At 43.9% G+C, this 22,527-nt stretch overlaps 1 protein-coding gene across 3 annotated transcripts in view; it reads right to left on the reverse strand.

Annotated features, from left to right (window-relative positions):
• Positions 1-2,700: 2,700 nt before the first annotated feature.
• Positions 2,701-22,527, reverse strand: part of TMED8 (transmembrane p24 trafficking protein family member 8) — a 34,581-nt gene continuing 14,754 nt past the window's right edge. Inside the window, exons 2-6 of one of the 3 annotated variants that reach the window (XM_070469681.1) lie at positions 21,487-21,568; positions 15,501-15,630; positions 12,652-12,778; positions 11,829-12,134; positions 2,701-10,618 (exon numbers count right to left, since the gene is read on the reverse strand). In XM_070469681.1, coding sequence (XP_070325782.1) covers positions 10,401-10,618; positions 11,829-12,134; positions 12,652-12,778; positions 15,501-15,630; positions 21,487-21,568 — 863 coding nt within the window. In that variant the 3' untranslated portion in view covers positions 2,701-10,400. Of the gene's footprint in view, positions 10,619-11,828; positions 12,135-12,651; positions 12,794-15,500; positions 15,631-21,486; positions 21,572-22,527 lie in introns of those variants that run through there. The other 2 variants (XM_070469680.1, XM_070469682.1) reach the window with 2 other exon arrangements.

A 22,527-nucleotide genomic window follows, 5' to 3' on the forward strand; every position in this document is an offset into this window, starting at 1 on the left:
CTAGAGGGCAGACAGTGGCTCCAATGTTTAGCAATGATTAAGCTGCTGTAAAGGGTTTTTAAAACTACCTCCTCTGCACCTCTCTCCAGTCTGCAAGTAAATACTTAATTGACTGGGCGGGGGCTGAGTTCAGATATATCTCTCAATCCAAAAGCCATCTCCTATTGAGAGGATATTTTCCAGGAGGGGTTTCTCCCCCATGGCTGACCGAGTAGTAAAAGGCAGGTCCTTCTTTATTTCCACATCAGTTGTTAAATCTGTGAAGACCGATCTGTAGACACCTGATCCCAGGATTCGAGGAGCGCCGGGAGGTCTGATCTGCCCTCTTTCTGCAGTGGGTGTGGCCACAGTGGATGAAGAACAGATGTTGGAATGGCTTAATGCTGCTAATTAGATATGGAGAATCTTCCAGCTCTATGGAAGTAGTAAGTCCTGGTAAATACTTTAGAAGGATGAAAACAGAATGGGGGTGCTGCCAGGAAATCTTTAAGAACATAGCAAAATATAAACCATTTTGTTCCAAAGCAATTTTACATAATCATTAAGGACAGTAGCAAACTTAACTACTGGATAAGCAGGTAGATATACATGTTCATAAGATAAGTCTCATTCTATTGGCTCCTCCTAACCTTTGAACACAGCTTATTTAGCTCTTGATTCCAAGGTCAGAAGCAGGCATTAGCCCATTTAGGGCAAATACCTGAACTAAGATGTCTGCTGAGTGTAGCAAGAACTTCACGGGCTAAAGAACATCAGACTGGATGTCAGGGGCTGCAGTGTGTGGCTGCACACATGTATATGATCCTGAATGTCAGGGTCAATGATATGACAGATCATATAAAGAGTGCCTTTCAGAGTTAGAAAATGGGACTGCCCCGGTGGTGCAGTGGATAAGAATCTGCCCGCTAATGCAGGAGACAGAGGTTTGATCCCTGGTCTGGGAAGATTCCACTTGCCGCAGGGCAACTAAGCCAGTGAGCCACAACTATTAAGCCTGTGCTCTAGGGCCTGGGAGCCGCAACTACTGAGCCCACGCTTCACAACTACGAAAGGCTGCCTGCCTAGAGCCTGTGCTCCAAAACGAGAAGCCACTGCAGGGAGAAACCCAAGCACCACAACTAGAGTAACTCCTGCTCGCCACAACTAGAGAAAGTCCGTGAGCAGCAATGAAGACCCAGCACAGTAGAAAATGATATTAATTAAAAAAAGAGATGCCTGTTCATATGCTTCCTGATTTCAGTGGAGATGGCTTAACTATGAGAAACAACCATTTATGAAAAATAAATGTTAGAAAATAATCTCCAATACGTTCTGTGTCATCAGTGACATAATATATTCGACATACCCAAACACAACACATTAAAGATCCCCAGGGACTTCCCTGATGGTCTAGTGGCTAAGACTCCAAGCTCCCAATGTAGGGGGCCCAGCTTCTAACGCTGGTCAAGGAAGCCAAGATTCCACATGCTGTGGGGCAAGCCCACACGTCACAACTACTGAGCCCGTGTGCCATAACTAGAGGAAGCCCTCTCACTGCAAGGAAAGATCCCACATACCACAACAATCTGCCGTAATGAAGACCCAACACAGCCAAAAAGAATTAAATAAAAATACCAGGTTTTGTTTTTTTTTAAAGTAAGTTATATATGTGGCAAAAGAAAGCAGGGAAAAATCAACAGGCTCATCTTAGGACCACAGGTATCACTTAAGAAAATATTTAATGGTGCCCCTCTGGTCACATGTGAGTCCTTCCTGTTCTGGAATACACACCAAGGATGTGCAGAGGCAGCATTATAAGGCATGTCGAAGATATCTTACGGTATCATTTCCATAAATCAAAGTAGGCTGAGTATTACCCAGACTATGTTAAATGATTACTGTGGTGTCCAAAGTACTGATTCCAAGTTTGAATAGAGTCAGCCCACTGGAAAATGTACATCCCTGGGGATCAAATACTAGCAAAACAAATGATGTTCTATTTTGTAATCATCACTCTAAACTTAGGGGCTTCCTTGGTGGCTGAGTGGTAAAGAATCTGCCTCCCAATGCAGGAGACACGGGTTCAATCCCTAGGTCAGGAAGCTTCCTGTTGAAGGAAGTGGCAACCCACTCCAGAATTCTTGCCTGGGAAATCCCACAGACACAGGACCCTGGCAGGTTACAGTCCACGGGGTTGCAAAAAGAGTTGGACATGACTTAGCGACTAAACGACAACTCTTAACTTTTCTTCCCTTGGGCCAAGCCCAGATCCCAGTTCATACTTGGCTATAAATTTAAATGCAGACTTCCCTGATAGTCCAGTAGTTAAAGAATCTGCCTGCCAATGCAGGGGACCTGGGTTCTACCCCTGGTCTGGGAAGATCCCACATGCCATGAAGCAGCTAAGCCTGTGTGCCACACCCACTGAGCCCGCAGGCCTAGAGCTCGTGCTCTGCGACAAGAGAAGCCATGGCGATGCAAAGCCCGTGTGCCACAACTAGAGAAAGTCCACGTTCAGCACCTAAGACCCAGCACAGCCAAATACATACATATTTTAAATTTAAATGCAGGTGAAGGCTCTATCATTAATCTCATTTGTAACTTTTTCTCATTAATTTTTCTTAAATTTTTAGAGTAATAGATCAGATTTAAAGAATACTTATCCTCTTAAGATGCAGAGGAGAGATGAAGAAAAAATGTTATTAAAGTATAACTCAGATGTTTCAGGTGCATAGTGAAAAAGTTTATTTATGACAGATTTCAAAATTCGGAAGAGAAGACAAAGAATGCACAAAAGCATCACAAAACGGTTACATAATATAAAAACACAAGAACTGAGCTATTTCAGGAACAATAGCTCAGGATCCTCTGTGTATCAGGCAACACACTCAGTGCCACGGGGGTGGTGGAAATACAGTATTTTAAAGGGAAAACCACTCAGCATTACATAACAAATAACAATTTGGTTCAGAGTTCTTAGAAATCATAGGTGATGCTGACAGCATTTGTCATGACAGGGAACACATAAAACTAGTTGATTGCAAAAAAAAAAAAACTAGTTGATTGCGACAAATGATTGCTTGGGATACCGTGTATTTTAAAGAAAAGGCTGTGACTGTTTCCCTTTGAGACCCCTTTTTGTAATAGCATCAGTGCATGATCTAGAATGACAAGGAAAGAATGCCTTTGTGGTTGCCAGTTGCTTAAAAATATTTATCAAGAAAGCATGATCATCTTTCAGTCAACTGATAGATCTCAGTGCAAGGCACCAAAGCAGGCCTTTCAGAAATACAAGCTAAATGGCATAAAGTAGTTTAGGAGATCTTCAAACACCTCCTGTATTCCAATTATCCTTATCCAAAGTCTGGCTTTCTTATAATCCATCACTTTGATTACAAAGCAGCTTTCTTCAGGGGATTTCAGGACACTTCCCATTATTAAGGGAAAAGGGTACACCAGAGCCATGGGGGACTGAGTTGCTTTCTCCAGACTTTACTTGCTCTTGAACATAGCTAAATGGAAATAATTCAGCTTGACTAAATTTAAAAAAAAATCATTTACGGGACAATCATTTCAGTAAAGGATGTTAGTGGAGTTTTTAGTATGAAATTTCTCCGTAAAATATGCTGCTTAGGAGAGGAGAGAAGGAATTAGGATAATGTCTTCCACATGATTCTTGACTGAACCTGAAAACCAACGGTAATAATCAACTACAGGTAGCATTACAGATGAGGCATTTCAAACCTGAGTAAGGAACAGGGTTCAGGAAGAGAGCTCCTTTACCTGATGGTGAGTTAAAGGCTCCTCTGTTATCCCATATACTATCATATTTCAAACAAAAACTTTATAGTTGTTCATGACCCTGTATCAGAACATTCAGAAAATATATGTACTTGATCCCCTGGAAACCATTTCACATGTTTTATCCCTAGATGAGTGAAAACTATCAGCTTAAAATGACAGAGAACTATGGAATTTAATTTTTCAAAAGCTTGTATCTCTAGATTTGATGGTGAGTTCAAACCAGTGACCCGGACTACAGATCATTTCAAAGCCAGAGTCTTGTGCCTTTAGACTTAAGTTTCTGAGGAATCTGCTGTTTGTAAATGAACCCCCACTAACAAGGCTTTAGGCAATTAACTGCATTTTCTTAGATTGGTGACAAGACTTCAAGATAGGAGGGACTCGCTCTGGCCTTCTTGGTTCAGGAGGGACAGTGCAACACCGCAGAGGGAGCGGTGACTTCTGAAATCTGGCCACACAATACTTAGCAAAGTTTCTCTCACCCTTTGGGTCCCAGATGAGTCAAAACTATCTGCTTAAAAATGACAGCAAACTATGGAATTTAATTTTTCAAAAGCCTGTATCTCTAGATTTCTGGCATACATTTTCCTCATCTCTTTAAGAGTGAAGAAGAGCCATGAAATCAACTCTGATTGAGCCATGAAATTATACCTGGGGGACTGAAAGAAATCAGATTGGGAGTTCAAACCAGTGACTGGGACTACAGATCATTTCAAAGCCGGAGTCTTGTGCCTTTGGACTTAGTTTCTGAGGACACTGCTGTTTGTAAGTGAACCCCCAGTAACAAGGCTTTAGGCAATTAATTGCATTTTCTTAGATTGGTGAGGAGACTTAAGATAGGATGGGCTCTGTCTGGCCTTCTTGGTTCAAGAGGGACAGTGCAGCACCCCAGAGGGAGTGGTGACTTCTGAAATCTGGCAATACTTAGCAAAGTTTCTCTCTCCCTTTGGGTCCCAGATCCTGCCCTAACCTCACTACCTAAATAACTGGGTAAATGTCAAAGATGTACCCGCAGGCGCTGGACTGGCTGGACAGAACAAGTGGGTGACACCGACCATAACCAGGTAATGGGTACCCAGGTACCAAATGAACCAAAGCAGCTCTTGCCGGGGTGCTGCTGCCCATTCCCAGAAAAGAGGCCGCTGGGAACCGACTCTCAGGAGGTTCTCCTTTGAGGAAGGCCAGAGTCATGCCCACATTAGACTGGCCTCTTAGTGGGCCCTGAAGCCAGACTCAGAACCTGCAGAGCTGCCACCTCACACTGAGATTGCACACACAGCTGGTGACAGGGTCTAGTGCCTGTAGATGGAGGCCTTGCTCTGTTTCCCAGCCAACTCAATTAGTGTGTCGTCCTCATCAGCATAGCATCGTCACATCCTCTTCACTCACTCGGCGAGGTTAACGAGTTCCAACTGCACAGTCACACAGGAGTCACCCACGCAGCTACCCCAATGTGGGGCTCCAAGTCATACGCCCTCCCCAGCCCTACTTCCAGCCAAGGTTGATCAGCTTATCTACTCAGCTCACACTATTATCTAATTCTGGTTAATTATGTAAACTTGGCTATCATGCTGCCAATTGCAAAACACTACCATAAATAAGAGAAGCGGAGGGGGTCTAGCCCCTCTCTGTGTCTCTCAGCTGTCTGGAAATGAGGGCCTAGGGACAGGATCCCATGTGCATGAAAACTGGGGCTTTGGTCATAGGGACACTCACCATATACTGGGTTGCTGGGAAGCACCCAACTTGTGACTAGTTTTAAACACCCATCCCCTACTTACTCCCCAAAGAATCATGATCATGGCTCCGTGAGCACAATCAGATACAATGAATACAAGGACTTGCTCTCTAAAGAGCATGAATCCCTTAACAAGCTACCCCTCACCACAAAAAATGAGACCACCTTCCTTCATACAGAAACTCACTTTCCAACTCTTTTCAACCACTGAGAGTCTATAGAGTCGGTGCCCTTTCTGCTTCTAGCAAATTCAGGCTTCCAAAGGGTCTATGCTTTTGGCTAGGTGGAAAGAGACTAAAGAGGTTGGTGTGAACGTTTTTGACCCAGGAGAGATTCTAAATGGAGGCTTTAAAAGGAAGACCAAATTGTATCTGTCTGTTGGTCCCACTGACTGTGTGTATGACTTGGCCCACACAGATGGAATGAGATTCCTACCCCTCACAGGGAGGTCAGCCTACAGAGGACACAGCTCGTTCACAAAAAGTTTTGTGGCTTGAGGCTATTCCAGGATGTTGGTCAAAATGAATCTGTTTCATCCCTTTTTGGCCATAGTCAAAACCAATTGGGGCTACGGAGACATAGCAGGAACTCCTCCTGGCCTTTCTAAAGTCACCATCTTTTTCCATGGTGCTGGACCCGCAAGTCCCACAGGGTATAGAGGTGAAATCAATCCTCAGGTCAGGGTTACCCTTAGCAGAGGAGACCTACTCAAAAATATTTCTAAAGCCGATCTTGTTGGAAAAGAAAGTAAAGTGAGTTTGGGATGTCTCCAACAAGCACAGTGAGAACCAGTGAGGTTTCTGGCCAAAAGACAAATTCTAATGGATGAAATGCAAACTAAAGAACTACACAGAATCAGAATTATGAGCAAGATTCTGGGATACATTTGATAGCTTTTCTCTCTTTCTCTCGTTTTCATTCCTTACTATCAATGTTAAAAAAAAAAAAAAAAAAAAAACGCAGTTCTCAAGCTGCACAAACCTTTTCACTCCTATCCCTTCATCTAAAACAATAGCCTTTTGTTTAAATGTTAGGGGTCACTCAGCTCTGTGCCTTAGAACCTTATACTTTGGGGTTAAAAGGCAACCTTCTGCAGAAAAGTGGTCTTAAAATAAACATAAAAATACGTTGGGTTTGGGTTTCACCTAATTTCTTTCAAAGAGGGACTGGATAGGGCTCATCAAAAACATACAGGAACTTTCTATAAATGATGTTTTACAATAATATCTAAACCCACTGATTAAGATAGCTTTCAGGAAGCTTTCAGTTAAAACTCTTCCATATATATATTATAAGGGACAATATATACTTTTTAAAAGTATAAGTTTTTTTTCCTAAATAACAGATAAAAAATATTTTAAAGTGCATGAATCAATTTAAGAAAAAAAAAAAAAAACAACTAAGAATGGCCTAATTTCAAGTTACTGCCTACTTCCATTTTAAAGCTACATTATGTCTGAGGATCCAAGTGTAATTTCAGTCCTGAGGATATGTTGGAAAGAACAGAGATCAGAAAAAAGTCCTTCCGAGGAAAGCAGTTTCACAATTACCTTCACTCTGATATGCCAGAAAGAGAAGAAAACATTAGCTTTCAGAGCCTAAGGGAAGGGGAAATACAGCATGAGTTCTGAAAGATGGAAAACAGGAAACATTTTCACGAGGATCACCTCCCCAGTTAACTGGCACTGAATGAGCTGAGTCTGCTAAAAACCAGGAGCTCTCTGACACTGGAGAGCTGATGTCTGTGAAGGAAAAAGAAGGGAATACTTTTGACAGGAACAGAATGGCAGAATCACCTTTGTTTAAAAGTTAACAGTTTATAATTTTAAAATCTATGTGATAGATATACATAAGGGTGCTTATACTATACTTCTTTTAAATGTTGTTTGCTGAGAATTTTTCATAATAAAATGTTGAGAAAAATTAATACCCTAAACTTTCTAAAAGCCCCATCTCTCAACAAAGTAGCAAAACTAAATAAACCAAAGAAACTTAAGAACTTGGCCACCTTGTGGAGAGAATTCCAGTCTCTCCTACTGTGAAGTACTTTCTTTCCATTGTACGTTAATATTTATGCTCTAAAGAACAGGGTGAAGGTAAAAGCAAGTAATTTTCATTTCATTGTTTGGTTCTGTAAACTGAGACAGAGACTAAGGAAGTGACTACCTCTTAGGATTTGCCAGACCTTGAAATTCTCAGTAATTACATGAGTTTTATAAGTAATATTTTGTCCCTAAAGTTCAATAATTTCAGATGACTTAATATGGGATAGTAAATTCATTAGATGTGAAAATATCTTTTTTTTTTTAGCTATTTTTGTGTCTGTGTGTGAATGGATCAAAGCAGCACTGACTGTTAACGAAACACCGGTACAGAATGAAATATAACAATGTCCAGGACTTCAAAAGTGACCAGACAAATAAGAGGCACACTGAGGCGATGGGAACAAGTCCCTCAGGCTTCCCTGATGCAACAGAACTAGGATTCTAAAGAAAAGAAGGATACAGAGACTCTCGTGGCAAAAATCAACAACAGGAAGTGTCATCCCAGGGAGCCTCCTATGACCCGACAGCTCCGTCTTAAGAGAAAGTCAGAAGTTAACAATAAACAGGAAAAATAAGCCAGGCTTTAGCTGACTGGAGAAGAGCTCAGTAGAAAATTATTTTATAAATATTCTATTCACTTAGCTAAGGCATGATTCAATTTCAGTGATGATCACACAGCTACCTGATGTGATGGCCGCACAGCGAGTTTGCTTTCAGTGCCCCAACAGGCAGTCACTCGAATAGTTCCTAACTTCTTACAGGGCATGGCAATGTGGGCCAGTGTATAACCCTCTACAGAAAGCACTCAGACGTAAAGTAATGGAGGTATGAGGCCGCTTGGAGGAGGAGGGATGCTACAGCAGTCCCCGGCCTCCTCTCCCACCTGGGGCTGTGCTCCCAGAGAAGCAGAAGGTGTGGCTCTAGCGCCCTTTGTTCGTGACACAGGTGCCGCCACGGACCCGTCGTGAGGAGCCCTGGTCGCTGAGTTTCTGCTTCTGTGCAGAGGGGAGGCGTGGTGTGAGGCTCCCACACAGGGAAGGAAGGAGCCAAAGGAAGCATCGTGACGCAGCTGACTCCTCAGAGTGGAGGAGCAGGTGGAGGACTTGGCAGTCCTGGCATCACGGGATGCCTCTGGTTGGCTGGTCAAGTCCTCTACACTCACTCAATCCTGGGCAAACGGGCGGATTCCCTCACAACCTAGAGCTCCTCGCAGGGAGTGCTGGGGGCAGCAGGCTGGGGGTGGGGGGCGTCATCCGTCCATCTCAGGAGGGGCAGGCCCCTCCCAGAGCCTCACAGGGACTGACCCCATGGTAGTGGAACGTCAGCCCTCCCTGACTTCGCCCGAAATCTGCATCTTAGACTCCACAGGAGAGGGGGCCTCGGTGGCTCAGAGCAGGTGAAAGCCTTCTGCGAAACAGGAACTGTTTCAAAGGCGAAGTGAAATGTGGCTTTAACAATAAATAAAAGTAATAAATAAATCTAATTCTTCCTCGGAATTCTAAGGCAGTAGTAACAGGCTTGAAGCAAAGAATAAGAGAGGAGGAGGTACAGAGGTCGCAGTGGTCCCTGCTCTGCCTCCTCCTAGGCCGTGGGGAGGGGGCTGGGCTACCACGTGCCTCTGGGGACACGGGACGCAGCTCCCGCAGCACGCCAGCTTCATGGCGTGGAAAAGGCCGTCCCCAGGGAACGTACAGGCTTCAGCCTGGTAAAAGAACAAAGCCGACCAGCAGCAGCAGTGAAGCTTCATGACCACCTCCTCTTCGAGACTTTGAGCACCAAAAGCCTGCAGCCCTGAATGCAAGCAACCTAGACATCTAGAAACTTAGGAAAACTGACTGGTCCCAAAGCAAAATTTCTAAATATCACCGCTTTTCTAAAGACTGAAAAGAAAAAAAAAGCGGTAGGGAATCTGGAGTGTTGTTTTGTTTTTTAACCTCTTCTCTCAGATGATCTCCCCCTCCTTCTTTGATTATACATAAAAATCATTTAGTAACACTTGACTTCCAGAGATGTGGCATCTGAGATCAATCCAGTACCTAATTTCCACCCTTTCCCCCTTCCACCCCCAGGACCCTTGGAAAGGGACACCGCCTCTTGAAACAGGAAGTGATGGAGGCAGTTTTGCTTCCCAGAAGAGCTTAGACTACAGGGATCATCACTTTGGACTGCATGGAAGTTCTTGCTGTGATGGCAGGGACACAGACTTAGATAAGGGAAAAGAGGAGAGAAGGAGAGAGGCAGGGTGAAATCACCACGCCCTCAGAGGCAGTGAGGGCTCCCAGCCCGTGCTAGAAAACGGGAAGAACCAGCAGGCGGGAATACGGCAGTGGTGAGAGGCTGGCCAGAGCTTTCTGCGTCCCCAAGACTGGGCTCCTTCACGGACAGTGTGCTGTTCCCTCTTTCAGTCCTTCCGAAAAGTGAAGAGAGTGGGTGGCCACTAAACTCGCCTGCGTGAAGGCTCTGGAAGAGGAGAGCACAGCAGCTGAAAGCATACACCTGGAACCAAAACAAACCTATTTTGAAAAGGCAACACCCAACTTCCTCTTAGGCTTTTGGCCTGATGGGTGTCCTCCGCAGAGAGATTTTGCTGGAGTCGGAAGCAACAAGAGCATGAGTCAGGGACCACAGAGCAGGGGTACCAAGCCACCATCTGCAGAAGCCAAGGACGGGGCAAAGCTACATGGATGGGGTCAACAGTCAGGCCCGCCAGGCAGGGCGTGAGGGTCGGGTGCCCCACGCTCAGCTTGGAGCCCTTGCCTATCCAGGACAAGAGGCCCCAGCCGGCAGCCTGCTCCAGCCAGCGCACGCCACCGGCGTCCCGTCCCGGTGGGCCTTCAGCTCGTGTAGTAGACGTGGAAGTAGAGAGTCTTGTTGCGCAGCAGGGAGTAGGAGTTGTCGAACTTCAGCAGGTAGATGCCCTCGCCGGGGTAGTCGTGGCTGCCGGCCTGCACGTCTCGGTGGCTGTCCCGGCGGTACACGGGCATGACCTCCCCGTAGCGGCCCCTCAGGGAGCTCCTAGAGCCTCGCTCCACGTCTCCAGCTGGGACGGGGTCTGCATGAGCAAAGGGCAGAGTGTTCGGCTATGAATTCGGAGACCAAAGAGGCCTGCCTGAAGGTGAGAAGATGAACCAGGTAACAACCCGGTGGCTTCCCCCGCAACGGGGCATTTGGAAATGTCTGGTGGCCTCCAACTAGGCCATCGGAGTGACCAGTGGGTGATACCGGCATTTAGTGCTCAAGGGCTCAGGAGTGCTAAACGTCAGGATAGTACCTTCTCAAAAAAGAAGTGTTTCCTTCCAAATGCCAACAGTATTTGCACTGAGAAACAATGATTTAGCCTTACAGAGCCTTCCTAGCTCCAGGAGCATCTGAAAATTTCCAAGGAGTATCTGGAAATTTCCAAGGGGGAGAGCAAGATATTTAGAAGGGCAGATTCAACAAGTGAAAAACTAGCTAAAGGAAGTAGGAAATTCAGGTAAAGGTGCTATAGCAAGTGACCCCCAAACCCCTACTGGTCCCCTGAGGAGCAGCAGATAAAATCCTAGGTTCTCCTCCTTCTTGAATACATGCAGGCTTCCATATAGACTTGAAGAAGCAAGTTAAGGGGTTGACTGTAAGATGGTATGGGAAAATCAAGGAATAAGGCTAATGCTTATTTAAAAACAAAAAAAAAAAGGGCAGCCTTAGGGCTATTGAGAGTAAGGACTGGAACATAGCACAGAGACTATTTTTAAAACTGCTCTGGGCACAAAGGAAGAAGTAAACAGTAGTCAGCCAGCTGTGACGGTCTGGAAGGAGGAGAGAATGGGTATGTTTGGCAAACTGCAGTCACTCAGCTTGGTTCCAGACCAAGAAGAAATGTAAATATCCCACAGAGAAAGATATATAAATATCCCTAAGAGAGAAGTATAAAATAATCTCAGGTTTACATATGTGGTCTGAAAAACACTGCCTCTACAACACCCCTTTCCCTGCCCCCAACCCACCCCTGTCCCCAGGAGATCCTGGGGGGCAACACAGCCAGGTACCTATTAAAAAGAACAGAAGCCTTCCTCTAAGGCATCACTGCTACACCACCAGAACGTTATCTGAGGGTCTGACTTCAGCCTGCATCACTCAACTTGGCTTGCAAAGCTGAAAGGGATTCTCTGCCTGCATTCTCAGAAACAGGAGGACTGGTACAAGGCAGGAAGTGATCACCTGGTGGTCACTAGAAATTAGGCTGAACTTGGAAAGGAGACCGCAAATTATGTTCAACGTACCTTCGAGCGCCTCGTCGTCTTCCTCGTCTTCGTCCTCATCCTCACTGGAATCACTGACTTGCACCGTTATGTCGGTGCTGGTTACTGGGGTCCAGTCAAAGTAAACTCCAAAGCCAATGTCATAGTCATCGGTCGCAAACTCCCAGCAGACTCGCTTCCCTTCTGGGTGGGTCGGCACCCGGATGGTCACCACCTCCCCCCGCTTCACCACCAGACGGCTGTTCTTCTCCTTGCCCAGCTTGCTCTTGAATTCCTTCATCTTGGCAAAGGTCCAGATGCACGGAGGAGCCATCAGAGGCGGGGAGACTGAAAGGACAGGCCACTTACTACTGAGAAAGAAACTCTGAGCAAACACTGCCACACCCAGCCTTTTGCTTAGGGGAGGTGGTCACAGTCAAAGACGCTCTTCCTACTGGCTTCCTTGACTTCCGTTCACAAGGAAGGAGGGAGCATTGTCCTGAGGTGGGTCAGCTGCTCAGTTCAAGAAACAGGTCTCTTTTAAACTTAATTATAAATAAATATATATATATATTTATCTATACACACACACCCCCACACACACACCAGGATGGAATACCAGACATATCTATATATATCTATATATAGATATAGATATACAGTGAATAGAGTACCATATATATATAATATATAAACTGAATAGAGCCTACTCTATTCAGAATGCAGTATTCAGACACTGGTTGTTTTTCCTCTTTTTGTCACATGTAATCTTATGCTTTCTCCTTCCTTCCATCTATCTGCCTGCCCTTCTTTAAGTACCTATAGGAACAAAACAGAAACACATTCCATGCCCCCAAAGTCTCACCTCCTCTATGGTCCCCCAGCAGGTCTGCAGATTCCAAATCAGCTGACAGAATATCAACAGCTCCTGTGTGCTCAGACTGGATCATCACGATGTCCCCAGACCTTTGTGGGCCATGGTACTTGGCCATCTGCACAAGAGAGTTCTGGTCACAGGACATATACAAAGGCAGGTTCCTATTAGCCTCTTTCCAACTGAAGCCTGCCGGCCCTGCCTTATTATTATTACCTCCACTCTCCCAACTCAAGTCTCCTGACTCCCGTTGGTCGACGTTCCTCTTCTCTCCTCCAGCCACAGGTTGTAATAAACTCTACCCACTTTTATTTTCATGCTACCAACATGTTCCCTAATTAGAGAACATGAAATGTTCTCTCCAGCTTTTTGCTACTTTCGCACTTCAGACTCTTCATACAAACCTGGCGCACAAACCTCCTCAAGGTTCGCTACTGACTTTCCCATCCACAGTGTTTCTTGGCCACGCCTGCACAGACCCTCCCCACAGCTCCTCTCAGGACAGCTCGTGCGTCTGGGCCTTCACTCAACCGCACGTCCTCCTGCTACAATTTCCATCCAGGGGTTATTTCCAGATCACTGTCAATCAGTCCACCAAAGTACTGCAGAGAGAGAACCTGGCTCCTACTCTGGCTTCCTTTGTCCCCATCTCTCACCCATGGCACACCCTGGATGTCTCACCCGACACAGGCTGTCTCATCCACCAACAATGTTCTATAAATAATCACAAGCTCACCTTAGACCAGCCCCAGGATTTGCATTTAAGCATACCCATTGCCAGACATCTGACTTGCATAGAAGAGTGCAAATGTCAATCGATACTCCCAGCCCTCAGTGATCCAGAGCAGGAGCCGGCGGCCTCTCCCTAGTGGGTTTCACTTCACATCACTCAGATTAGCATTCCCCTATTTCACACCATCGTGCCTTAATCTCCTGCTCCTTCTCCAAGCAGTTGGCAGGCAACTCAAGGAGAGTGCACACCTACTGCCAACACGGAAGCACCCAACAGTGAGACAGCTCACATCAGTGGCTCCAGTCAAGGAGTCAGAATGATATTTGCAAGAAATAAATGAATCAATGAATACATGAATGCTGTAATCCTCCCAGATTATATTCTCATAATATCTGTTTCTAGAGAGTCCTTCAGCTCTTATCACCACTATTAAATGAGTTAAACCAGACTTTGACTAACTTCCTTAAATGAGTCCTTCCTTTTCCAGAAGGTTAAACAAAGATTTAGCTTGCAACTTATTAGCTGCATAGACTTAGTAAAGTCAATAATAGCTCTTAACCACAGTTTCCTCATCTGTAAAATGGCAACATAATAGTACCTATCTCACTGGGTTGTTCTCAGGGGTAAATGAAATGTTGTTGGATAAAAATGGAGTGGAGAAAAGGGAACCCTCTTACACTGTTGGTGGGAATGCAAACTAGTACAGCCACTATGGAAAACAGTGTGGAGATTTCTTAAAAAAACTGGAAATAGAACTGCCATATGACCCAGCAATCCCACTTCTGGGCATACACACTGAGGAAACCAGATCTGAAAGAGACACGTGCACCCCAATGTTCATCGCAGCACTGTTTATAATAGCCAGGACATGGAAGCAACCTAGATGCCCATCAGCAGACGAATGGATGAGGAAGCTGTGGTACATATACACCATGGAATATTACTCAGCCATTAAAAAGAATTCATTTGAATCAGTTCTAATGAGATGGATGAAACTGGAGCCCATTATTCAGAGTGAAGTAAGCCAGAAAGATAAAGACCATTACAGTATACTAACACATATATATGGAATTTAGAAAGATGGTAACGATAACCCTATATGCAAAACAGAAAAAGAGACACAGATGTATAGAACAGACTTTGGACTCTGTGGGAGAAGGTGAGGGTGGGATGTTTCAAGAGAACAGCATTGAAACATGTATATTATCTAGGGTGAAACAGATCACCAGCCCAGGTTGGATGCATGAGACAAGTGCTCGGGCCTGGTGCACTGGGAAGACCCAGAGGGATCGGGTGGAGAGGGAGGTGGGAGGGGGGATCGGGATGGGGAATACATGTAACTCCATGGCTGATTCATGTCAATGTATGACAAAAACCACTACAATACTGTAAAGCAATTAGCCTCCAACTAATAAAAATAAATGAAAAAAAAAAAATCACGTTGCAACCAAAAAAAAAGAGGGGATATATATCTTAGTATAACTGATTCACCTTGCTATACACCTGAAACTCGCACAAGATTGTAAATCAACTATACTCCAGTAAAAATTAAATAAAAAAATAAATAGAAAAAAAAATGCTTTGTAAATGATAAAGCATGATACAAATGTAATTATAATGCCTGGCATTGTCTTTACTGACACCAACACCATTTGTTATTCTGTATATGTTACTATGTATATATTATACATAATGTATTCTGCATATATGTATACATTATACATAATGTATATGTTAATAATGATACAAACAACCCTTCCCTCCAAGGCAGGGAGACCACTGCTATCAGTACCACTTCTATGGAATCTTTACCATAAATCCCAAGTAGATCTACCACAAGAAAACTGAGACTAATACATAATCCAATGGGTTAAGGCCTCCTCAGATGGAGAGGATTTTAGAGAGCATTTTAGAGAACATTCATTATAACCCTTCATTTTTTTAACAGATGCTTACTGGGTACTAGTACAGTGATGGGCCTGGGAATGATACACATGATTGTTCCCCATATAACTAAACGTGAGATGACAGTGCTTTCTAATTCCAATCTATCCAAAGGCGTCCAAACATGTGCTTTTCAGAGAGAGAGAGAGAATGTGCTCCCAACCTTGCTGAGGATCTGGGTCTGGTCTGCAGACAGCAATTCCTGTTCCACCGAGGCCTGAGCCTCCCCGGCACCAGCTGCCTTCTGCTTATCTTCTGTGGCATCCTCTGTCACTGGAGACACCATCTGTGACCTCCCAGAAGAAGACAGCATGTCAATTCACGGACTCTTTTTTTTTTTGGCCATGCTATGTGGCTTCTGGAATCTTAGTTCTCTGACCAGAGACTGAACCCAGGTCCTTGGCAATAACAACATGAATGGAGACCTGACCACTGGACTGCCACGGAATTCCCCTCAAGGACTCTTCTAAAAGGTACAGTAGTCCTGGAGAAACTCAAAAAGAAAGAAAAGTCTTCAAAGGGCACCCCCAACCCCTGCTTTCCTCTGGCAGTTAGGTCCACTGTCATTTCAGCTGACCAGTGCCCTGGGCTGAAATGGCCCACAGTGAAGCAGTGATATCATGTGAGGACCCAGCACTGACAACGCCAGGTCCCAGGACCCGAGAACCATAGTAAAATACACGGCTCAGTTGTCTGAGATGGACTGCAGGTCTGGTTTTTATTCCCCACTCTGGGACCCATGCCATTTGCTCCAACCAGAATTTCAACAAAAGAGGGGCTGGAATCCCAGTCCTGTTCTACACAGAAAGCTGCCCTTAGAAGTAAATGGAGGAGGTCCCACCTAAGCCCGAAACTGATCACAATAGAAAGGAAGTGCAGACTGATTAGCAAGGCAACAGCGTCCGTGGTCCCCACCCCCCCCCTCAGTGGTTGCTGCTCGTGGGCTCAGCAGCTGGAGCTCCTGGGCTCTGGAGTGCAAGCTCAGTAGCTGTGGCACAGGGGCTTAGTTGCTCCGAAGCACTAATTCCCAGATCAGGAATAGAGCCCGTGTCTCCTGCACTGGCACTCAGATTCTTTACCACCGAGCCACCAGGGAAGCCCACTTTTTAAAAAAGCATATTAGTCTATTCTCCCAAAGACTTCAAATACAACTATTACAATAGCTAATTTTAAAGAAGCAAGGGAATAATAACGTAATCTCTCCTCCATTTCTTCTGGCTTTGGAGAGACTAGAAAGTGGAGTTAAATGCCAGGGCTATAGTGCAATATCCCAGGCCTCTTGAAAATCTGTTGCCATCAAATTGTGAGGTGGAGTCTTTAGAGAAGCAGTTATCAAAGTGCGGTCTGGGGACCGCTGGCATCCTTAAGACTCCTCTTTCAGGGCAGTCTGTGAAGTCAAACCCTTTTCATAAAAATTCTAAAATATTGTTTGCCTTTTTTCATCTTGTTAAGCATTTTCCAGACACTACCTGACATATGATATCACAACAGAATGAACGCAGAAGCAGATCTGAGAATCCAACTGTCTTTTGTTAACACAGACATTAAAGAGATTTACAGCGTCTGTCTTCTCACTAAACTATTTTTCTTCAGAAACAAGTTGTTTTTCATTAAAGACAAGTTATTTATATTAACATGTAATGAGTTCCTTACTGTTATTTTAAATGAATGAATAACTATTTTTTTTAATTTTGCAGTTTTAATTTCTAGTATGGTGAGCATTGATAGATGTAAGTCACATAAATAAAAACTCTTTTAAGGTCCTCAGTAATTTCTAAGAGTGTAAAGCTTTGAGAGCTGTTGCTTTAGGGTATTGCCATGTCCTCAGAAAGGCTGAGTAAATGACTGGGAACCAACACTATAAACTGCGTGGGGAAACAGAGGGTTTACTTTGGAGTTCATTAGTTTTTCTTCTTTCTTTCTGAACATAAACAAGAAAAATCACTCCTAGTTATAAATCAGTTCTTCTTCAGATAAAACAGCCATCGTTTAGAATATCTAAGTCACTCCAATTTACCTCGGAACAAACAAGAGGCAGTTACTATGAAGATCAGAGCTGCGGTTGATCATCCTGTGTAAAGTGTAAACTGCTCTAGGCTGTGAGTCTCTTCTATGCTCTTAAACCCAGAAGTCAGAGTCCATTTTGGCTCCTTAACACCACTTGCTAACTGCCCCCTCTCCTAGGAGGTGAGCTTGATGCAGGGACTGGGCCTTTCCCTCTGCACGCACAGCCTCTATAGCCAAGCCTGTCCCGTGGAACCCTAAGGCCCTCTGCACTCTGACTTTATCTCCGAGAATGATCTCTGGCCTTCCCCAGTCCACTCCAGTCACAGTGGCCGCTTCACTCTCTTGAGTCCTCAAACACCTCAACTCTCCCTCACCCAAGGAACTGGGGTGTGCTATGGCCTCCACCTGCCAATGCGGGAGATGTGGGTTTGATCCCTGGGTTGGGAAGACCCCCTGGAGAAGGAAATGGCTAACCACTCCAGTATTCTTGCCTGGAGAACCCCATGGACAGAGGAGCCTGGCCAGCCACAGTCCATGGGGTCCAGAAGGGTCAGACGACTCAGCGACTAAACAGAAACAACGACAGGGCCTCAGGCTGGAATTCTCCTCCCCCGGGTCCTCAGGGCCTGCTTCCTTCCTTCCTGCCTTCTGCTCACCCATCACTTTCGGGGATGCTTCCTCTCCCTGGCCCATCTCTTTACACCCTTACGCTGCTTCATTTTTCTACACTGCACTTATGACTGCTTGACATATTATGTACCATATTTTTTGTTGATTGCAAGACATATTTTTGTTTTCTGACTTTAATACAGTTGATATACAGGATGTCCTAAAAACTGCTGCTGTCTTAAAACTGTCTGGGGCCTGGAATGACACAGAATCCCTCCTCAGGGGATTTGCATTTGCTTCTGCCAGGGCCTGGGAATGCCACCAACTGAGGCGACTTGAACTGAGTTGTGTCTAAGAGTTTTGTTTAGGTCACACTGGAAGAGTGAGTTCAGACGACAGACTTCTGGCTCACATTCTCAGGGGAGGTGTTCTTCCCCCACCTCGCTCAGTGCCAAGGCTGAGACATTCAAGCTGCCCTCAGGTCCTTCTCTGTGTGGAACGATCTCTTTCCTTGTTTCTCTTCTCACTGAAGGTGCAGGTTTTTGGGGTCCCAGTTTCATGAGTGTGTGGGGGGTCTCTTTTTTAGCCTCTCTTAGGTATTCTTTCCTTTCTTGGTGGTATATAAAATAACAGTACATCTTATAGTTGATGACAATTTAGATTCTATGAAATACGATGTTTACTTTATTTCCATCTGCCTCCCCCACTAGAATATAAGCTGCATGAGACCAGGCACTTGGATTGTTGGTTCATTTATAGTATCTTCAGTGCCTAGAATACTGCCAGGTAATAGCAGGCTCTCAACAAATAAACTGTTGAATGATTAAATGAATAAGTTAACTTTCGTTTGGGAACAAAAGAGGACTATTCAGAATGTGAGAACACAACAGTTAATCTGACCACCGGCCCGAGCTTACTGTGTATGGCCTCTAAAATGTAGTCTTTCCTTTGCCTTTGTGCATGCTACTTTGCACAAATATGGTTCTGCTTATTTAGAAAAATATTTTAAACAGGACACGCAACAGCTACATAAATTTAATATTCACATTAGCATTTTATGCTCTAAAGAATTAGTGAAGGGTATTTGGGGAAAAATAAATTGCAAATCACTTGATGCTGATGATAAACCATGTAAGGGAAAAACACCCACTGTAAGCCTTCTGGTTTATGCTAACCCAGAGCAGGGAGGCCATCCCAAAGGGAGGGAGAGCCAGGTCAGCCAGCCAGCCTCACTAGAAAAGATAGAGCCACGCCATTTCCATTGCTAAAATATACAAAACACAAACCCCAGGCTTCAGGCATCATACTCGCTGGATTTGTTTTCTTCACACACTAGATTTTAGGAAAAGAACTTGAACAATTTATCTCCCTTTTTCTAAGAATATTCTATATTCTTCACTCAAAATATTCATTTACTCTTAAGAGGAAAAAGAAATCAGTTCTGTACCCAAAGCCTTTTCCCAAGGATCCTACAAATCAACACGTGCAGAACAAAGTTGGTAGCAGGAAAAAGGAAGGACAGAGGACATTCTCCTCAGGGGATTTGCTGAGAACACGAACTATCTCTTTCTCTGGTGGCTCAGTGGTAAAGAATCTGCCTGCCGTGTTGGAGACTTGGGTTCGATCCCTGAGTCGGGAAGATGCCCTGGAGAACGGCATAGCAACCCACTCCAGTATTCTTGCCTGGAGAAGTCCATGGACCCAGGAGCCTAGAAGGCCACAGTCTATGGGGTCACAAAGAGTTGGACACAACTGAGCGACGAACACTTTTTTCACTTTTTTTCAATCAAGCCTTGAGGAGACTATGTCTTCCAAAAGGATCCTCATATGTAATAACCTAGTTTCTCTAAGCATAGAACTCAGAACCCTTCTATTGCTACTTATGAGATAAGCTTTAGAGCAAACAAAACTAAAGCTGTGTGAACTTGGGCAAATTACTACATTCGCTGTTTCATTTTCCTCATCTTAAAAAAAAATACTTATTTCATTAGGTTTCTTACAAGGATTAAATTAGATACCACATTTAAACACCTAGTTCAGTACTGAGCAAACAAATATTTGATAAAAAGTAAGATTTTATTCGGTGCTTCCCTGGTGGCTCAGATGGTAAAGAATCCACCTGCAATGCAGGAGCCCTGAGTTCAATCCCTGGGTCATGAAGATCCCCTGGAGAAGGAAATGGTAACCCACTCCAGTATTCTTGCCTGGAGAATTCCACAGACAGAAGAGCCTGGTGGGCTACAGTCCATGGGATCTCAAAGAGTTGGATACAACTAAGCGACTAACACACAAGATTTTATCATCATTATTACAGAGAGACATTAAAAAAAAAGTGGCTATTATATTATTATCACCAACTCTATTATAATTACAGTAATCATTATTATCTTCCACTGTCTGAATTTTGGAGGAAAAAGTTTTATTTCATACACAAAGGTAGGAAGAAAGAATTTCTACTCAAGAAATAATATTTTTAAAATGTCATGGGGGGCTTCCCGGTGGTCCAGTGGTGAAGATTCTACACGCCTACTACAGGGGACTAAGGTTCAATCACTGGTCGAGGAAATAAGATCCTGCATGCCATGTGGTGTGGCAAAAAAAAAAAAAAAAAAAAAACCTTGACATTCCCCCACCCCAGCTGTCAACTTTGGGTGGGGCATGGAGACTGCAGATTCTATTAGCCAGTACTATAATATGAGCTGATCAGCTGGACTATAACACCCGCTAGCGTAGTACAGTTTTTCATTAATCATTCCAATAATGTTGCGTGGCTTCCACTTATTTTAGGACTCAGTATTACTATTCCCTTTCTACTATATATTCTGATACCAGTAATGGCAGGCGAATGAGATGGGTGGAGTGGGAAATTAAGAATGACAATCTGAAGATCATCACCATGATTTAATCTAAAAATTACGCAATGAAAACCTGCCTCCAATGCTGTACTTCTGCGTGTATGTGAATTTTATGGGTAAAAACCAAAAACACATTCTCTTGAAAGTCTAAATCTATCTCTAATGTTTTAATGTTTGAACCTGGTCTTCAAGAGGAGATAAATGAAGATACTACACTATTTGTTACGGTTTTATTCTCTGAGAGTAAAAGAAAACTTTATAAAATGAGACAGACCTGACACTGCCCCTAAACACACTTTGCTGTTGTTCAGTCGCTCAGTTGTGTCCGACTCTTTGCAATCCTATGGACTGAAGCCCGCCAGGCTCCTCTGTCCATAGGATTCTTCTGGCAAGAATACTGGATTGGGTTGCCAGTTCCTCCTCCAGGGGATCTTCCTGAGCCAGGGATCAAAACAGTATCTCCTGCAAGTCTCCTGCACTGCAGGCAGATTCTTTACCACTGAGCCACTGAGGAAGCCCTAATATGCTTAAGGATTGAATAATTAATGACAAAACACTCCAAACTCTTCACTTTAACTTATCTTCCCCCTTGAAGCCGCCGTTTACTTCTTTCATCAATTACGACCTCAGAAGATAATATCCGAGAAGCATAATATCCAAAGTCGTTGCAGTCCCTACCTGTAGGGTGAGGAATGGAGCTCTGGGTCAGAGGCAGAAGCTGCTAGAGAGGTGACCTTGGTGTTTTCTAGATCTTCATTCTCTGGAAAATCATGGGAAGAAAAATTCAGTATTCGAGAGGGAACACAATCAAAATTATCTTGTGTCTTCAAAAAAAAAAAAACAAAAAACCTGGCAGTTTCAACTAACTTCCTCTTTCTAAAAATATTCTAGGCACAAACTTTATACTCTGGAAGGCCCAGCACATATATTACTCATGTCTTCATATCTAAGAATTCTCAAGACTGTTATAACCCACTCATAAAAAAGTCATTTCCCAAAACAAGTACCCACAAAATTAATCCTAATTCAAGGATCACATTTCACAGACACAAATGGTTGAATTAGGCAGAACATAAAGGACAGAATGGAATGTAGAATGAAATGAACTGGAATTCAGTGCCAAAGCAGAGTGCCACCTCTACATTCGACCAGCTCACATCACTGTATTCAGGATAAGGTAAAGGACTTTTGTCATTTCATTATTTACTCACTCCGCAATGACTTACTGAGTAACTGCTGGGCATCCTCAAGGAAAACATAGGTGAAATGTGCCATGAAGAGGAGGTTCACAACAAGCCTAACGCGGATACTATCATTGCCACTTTGCAAGCAAGCAAAGGAAAGCAGAGAGAGAGGATGCAAGCCTAGGCAATTAACCTAACCATCAGGTGCTACCAAGTTTTACAATGTGTTCATTTAGCCTTTCTGTGAGCACTCAGAAAAGCATTTGGTTTGGTGTGTTTAGATAACCCCTGGTGAACCTCCTCTAGTAAAGACAGTGAGAAACTGAAGCCCAAAGTTCACTTCTCAATATAAAATACAACTCATTGATGTAAACCTCAAACACTGAAAATTTCAGAGTTTGGTAGCAATATTAAAGTATAAATGACAAGCAAATATTTGTGATTCAACTTTTGTCTTTTTTTTTTTTTTTTTTGTATGTGAATAGGATCAGTTTTGTTTTGTTTTGTCAACTCATAAGTGGAAAGACCTTAGAGC

Source organism: Odocoileus virginianus, chromosome 6, assembly GCF_023699985.2.
Source record: "Odocoileus virginianus isolate 20LAN1187 ecotype Illinois chromosome 6, Ovbor_1.2, whole genome shotgun sequence".
NCBI classification, from domain to species: Eukaryota; Metazoa; Chordata; class Mammalia; order Artiodactyla; family Cervidae; genus Odocoileus; species Odocoileus virginianus.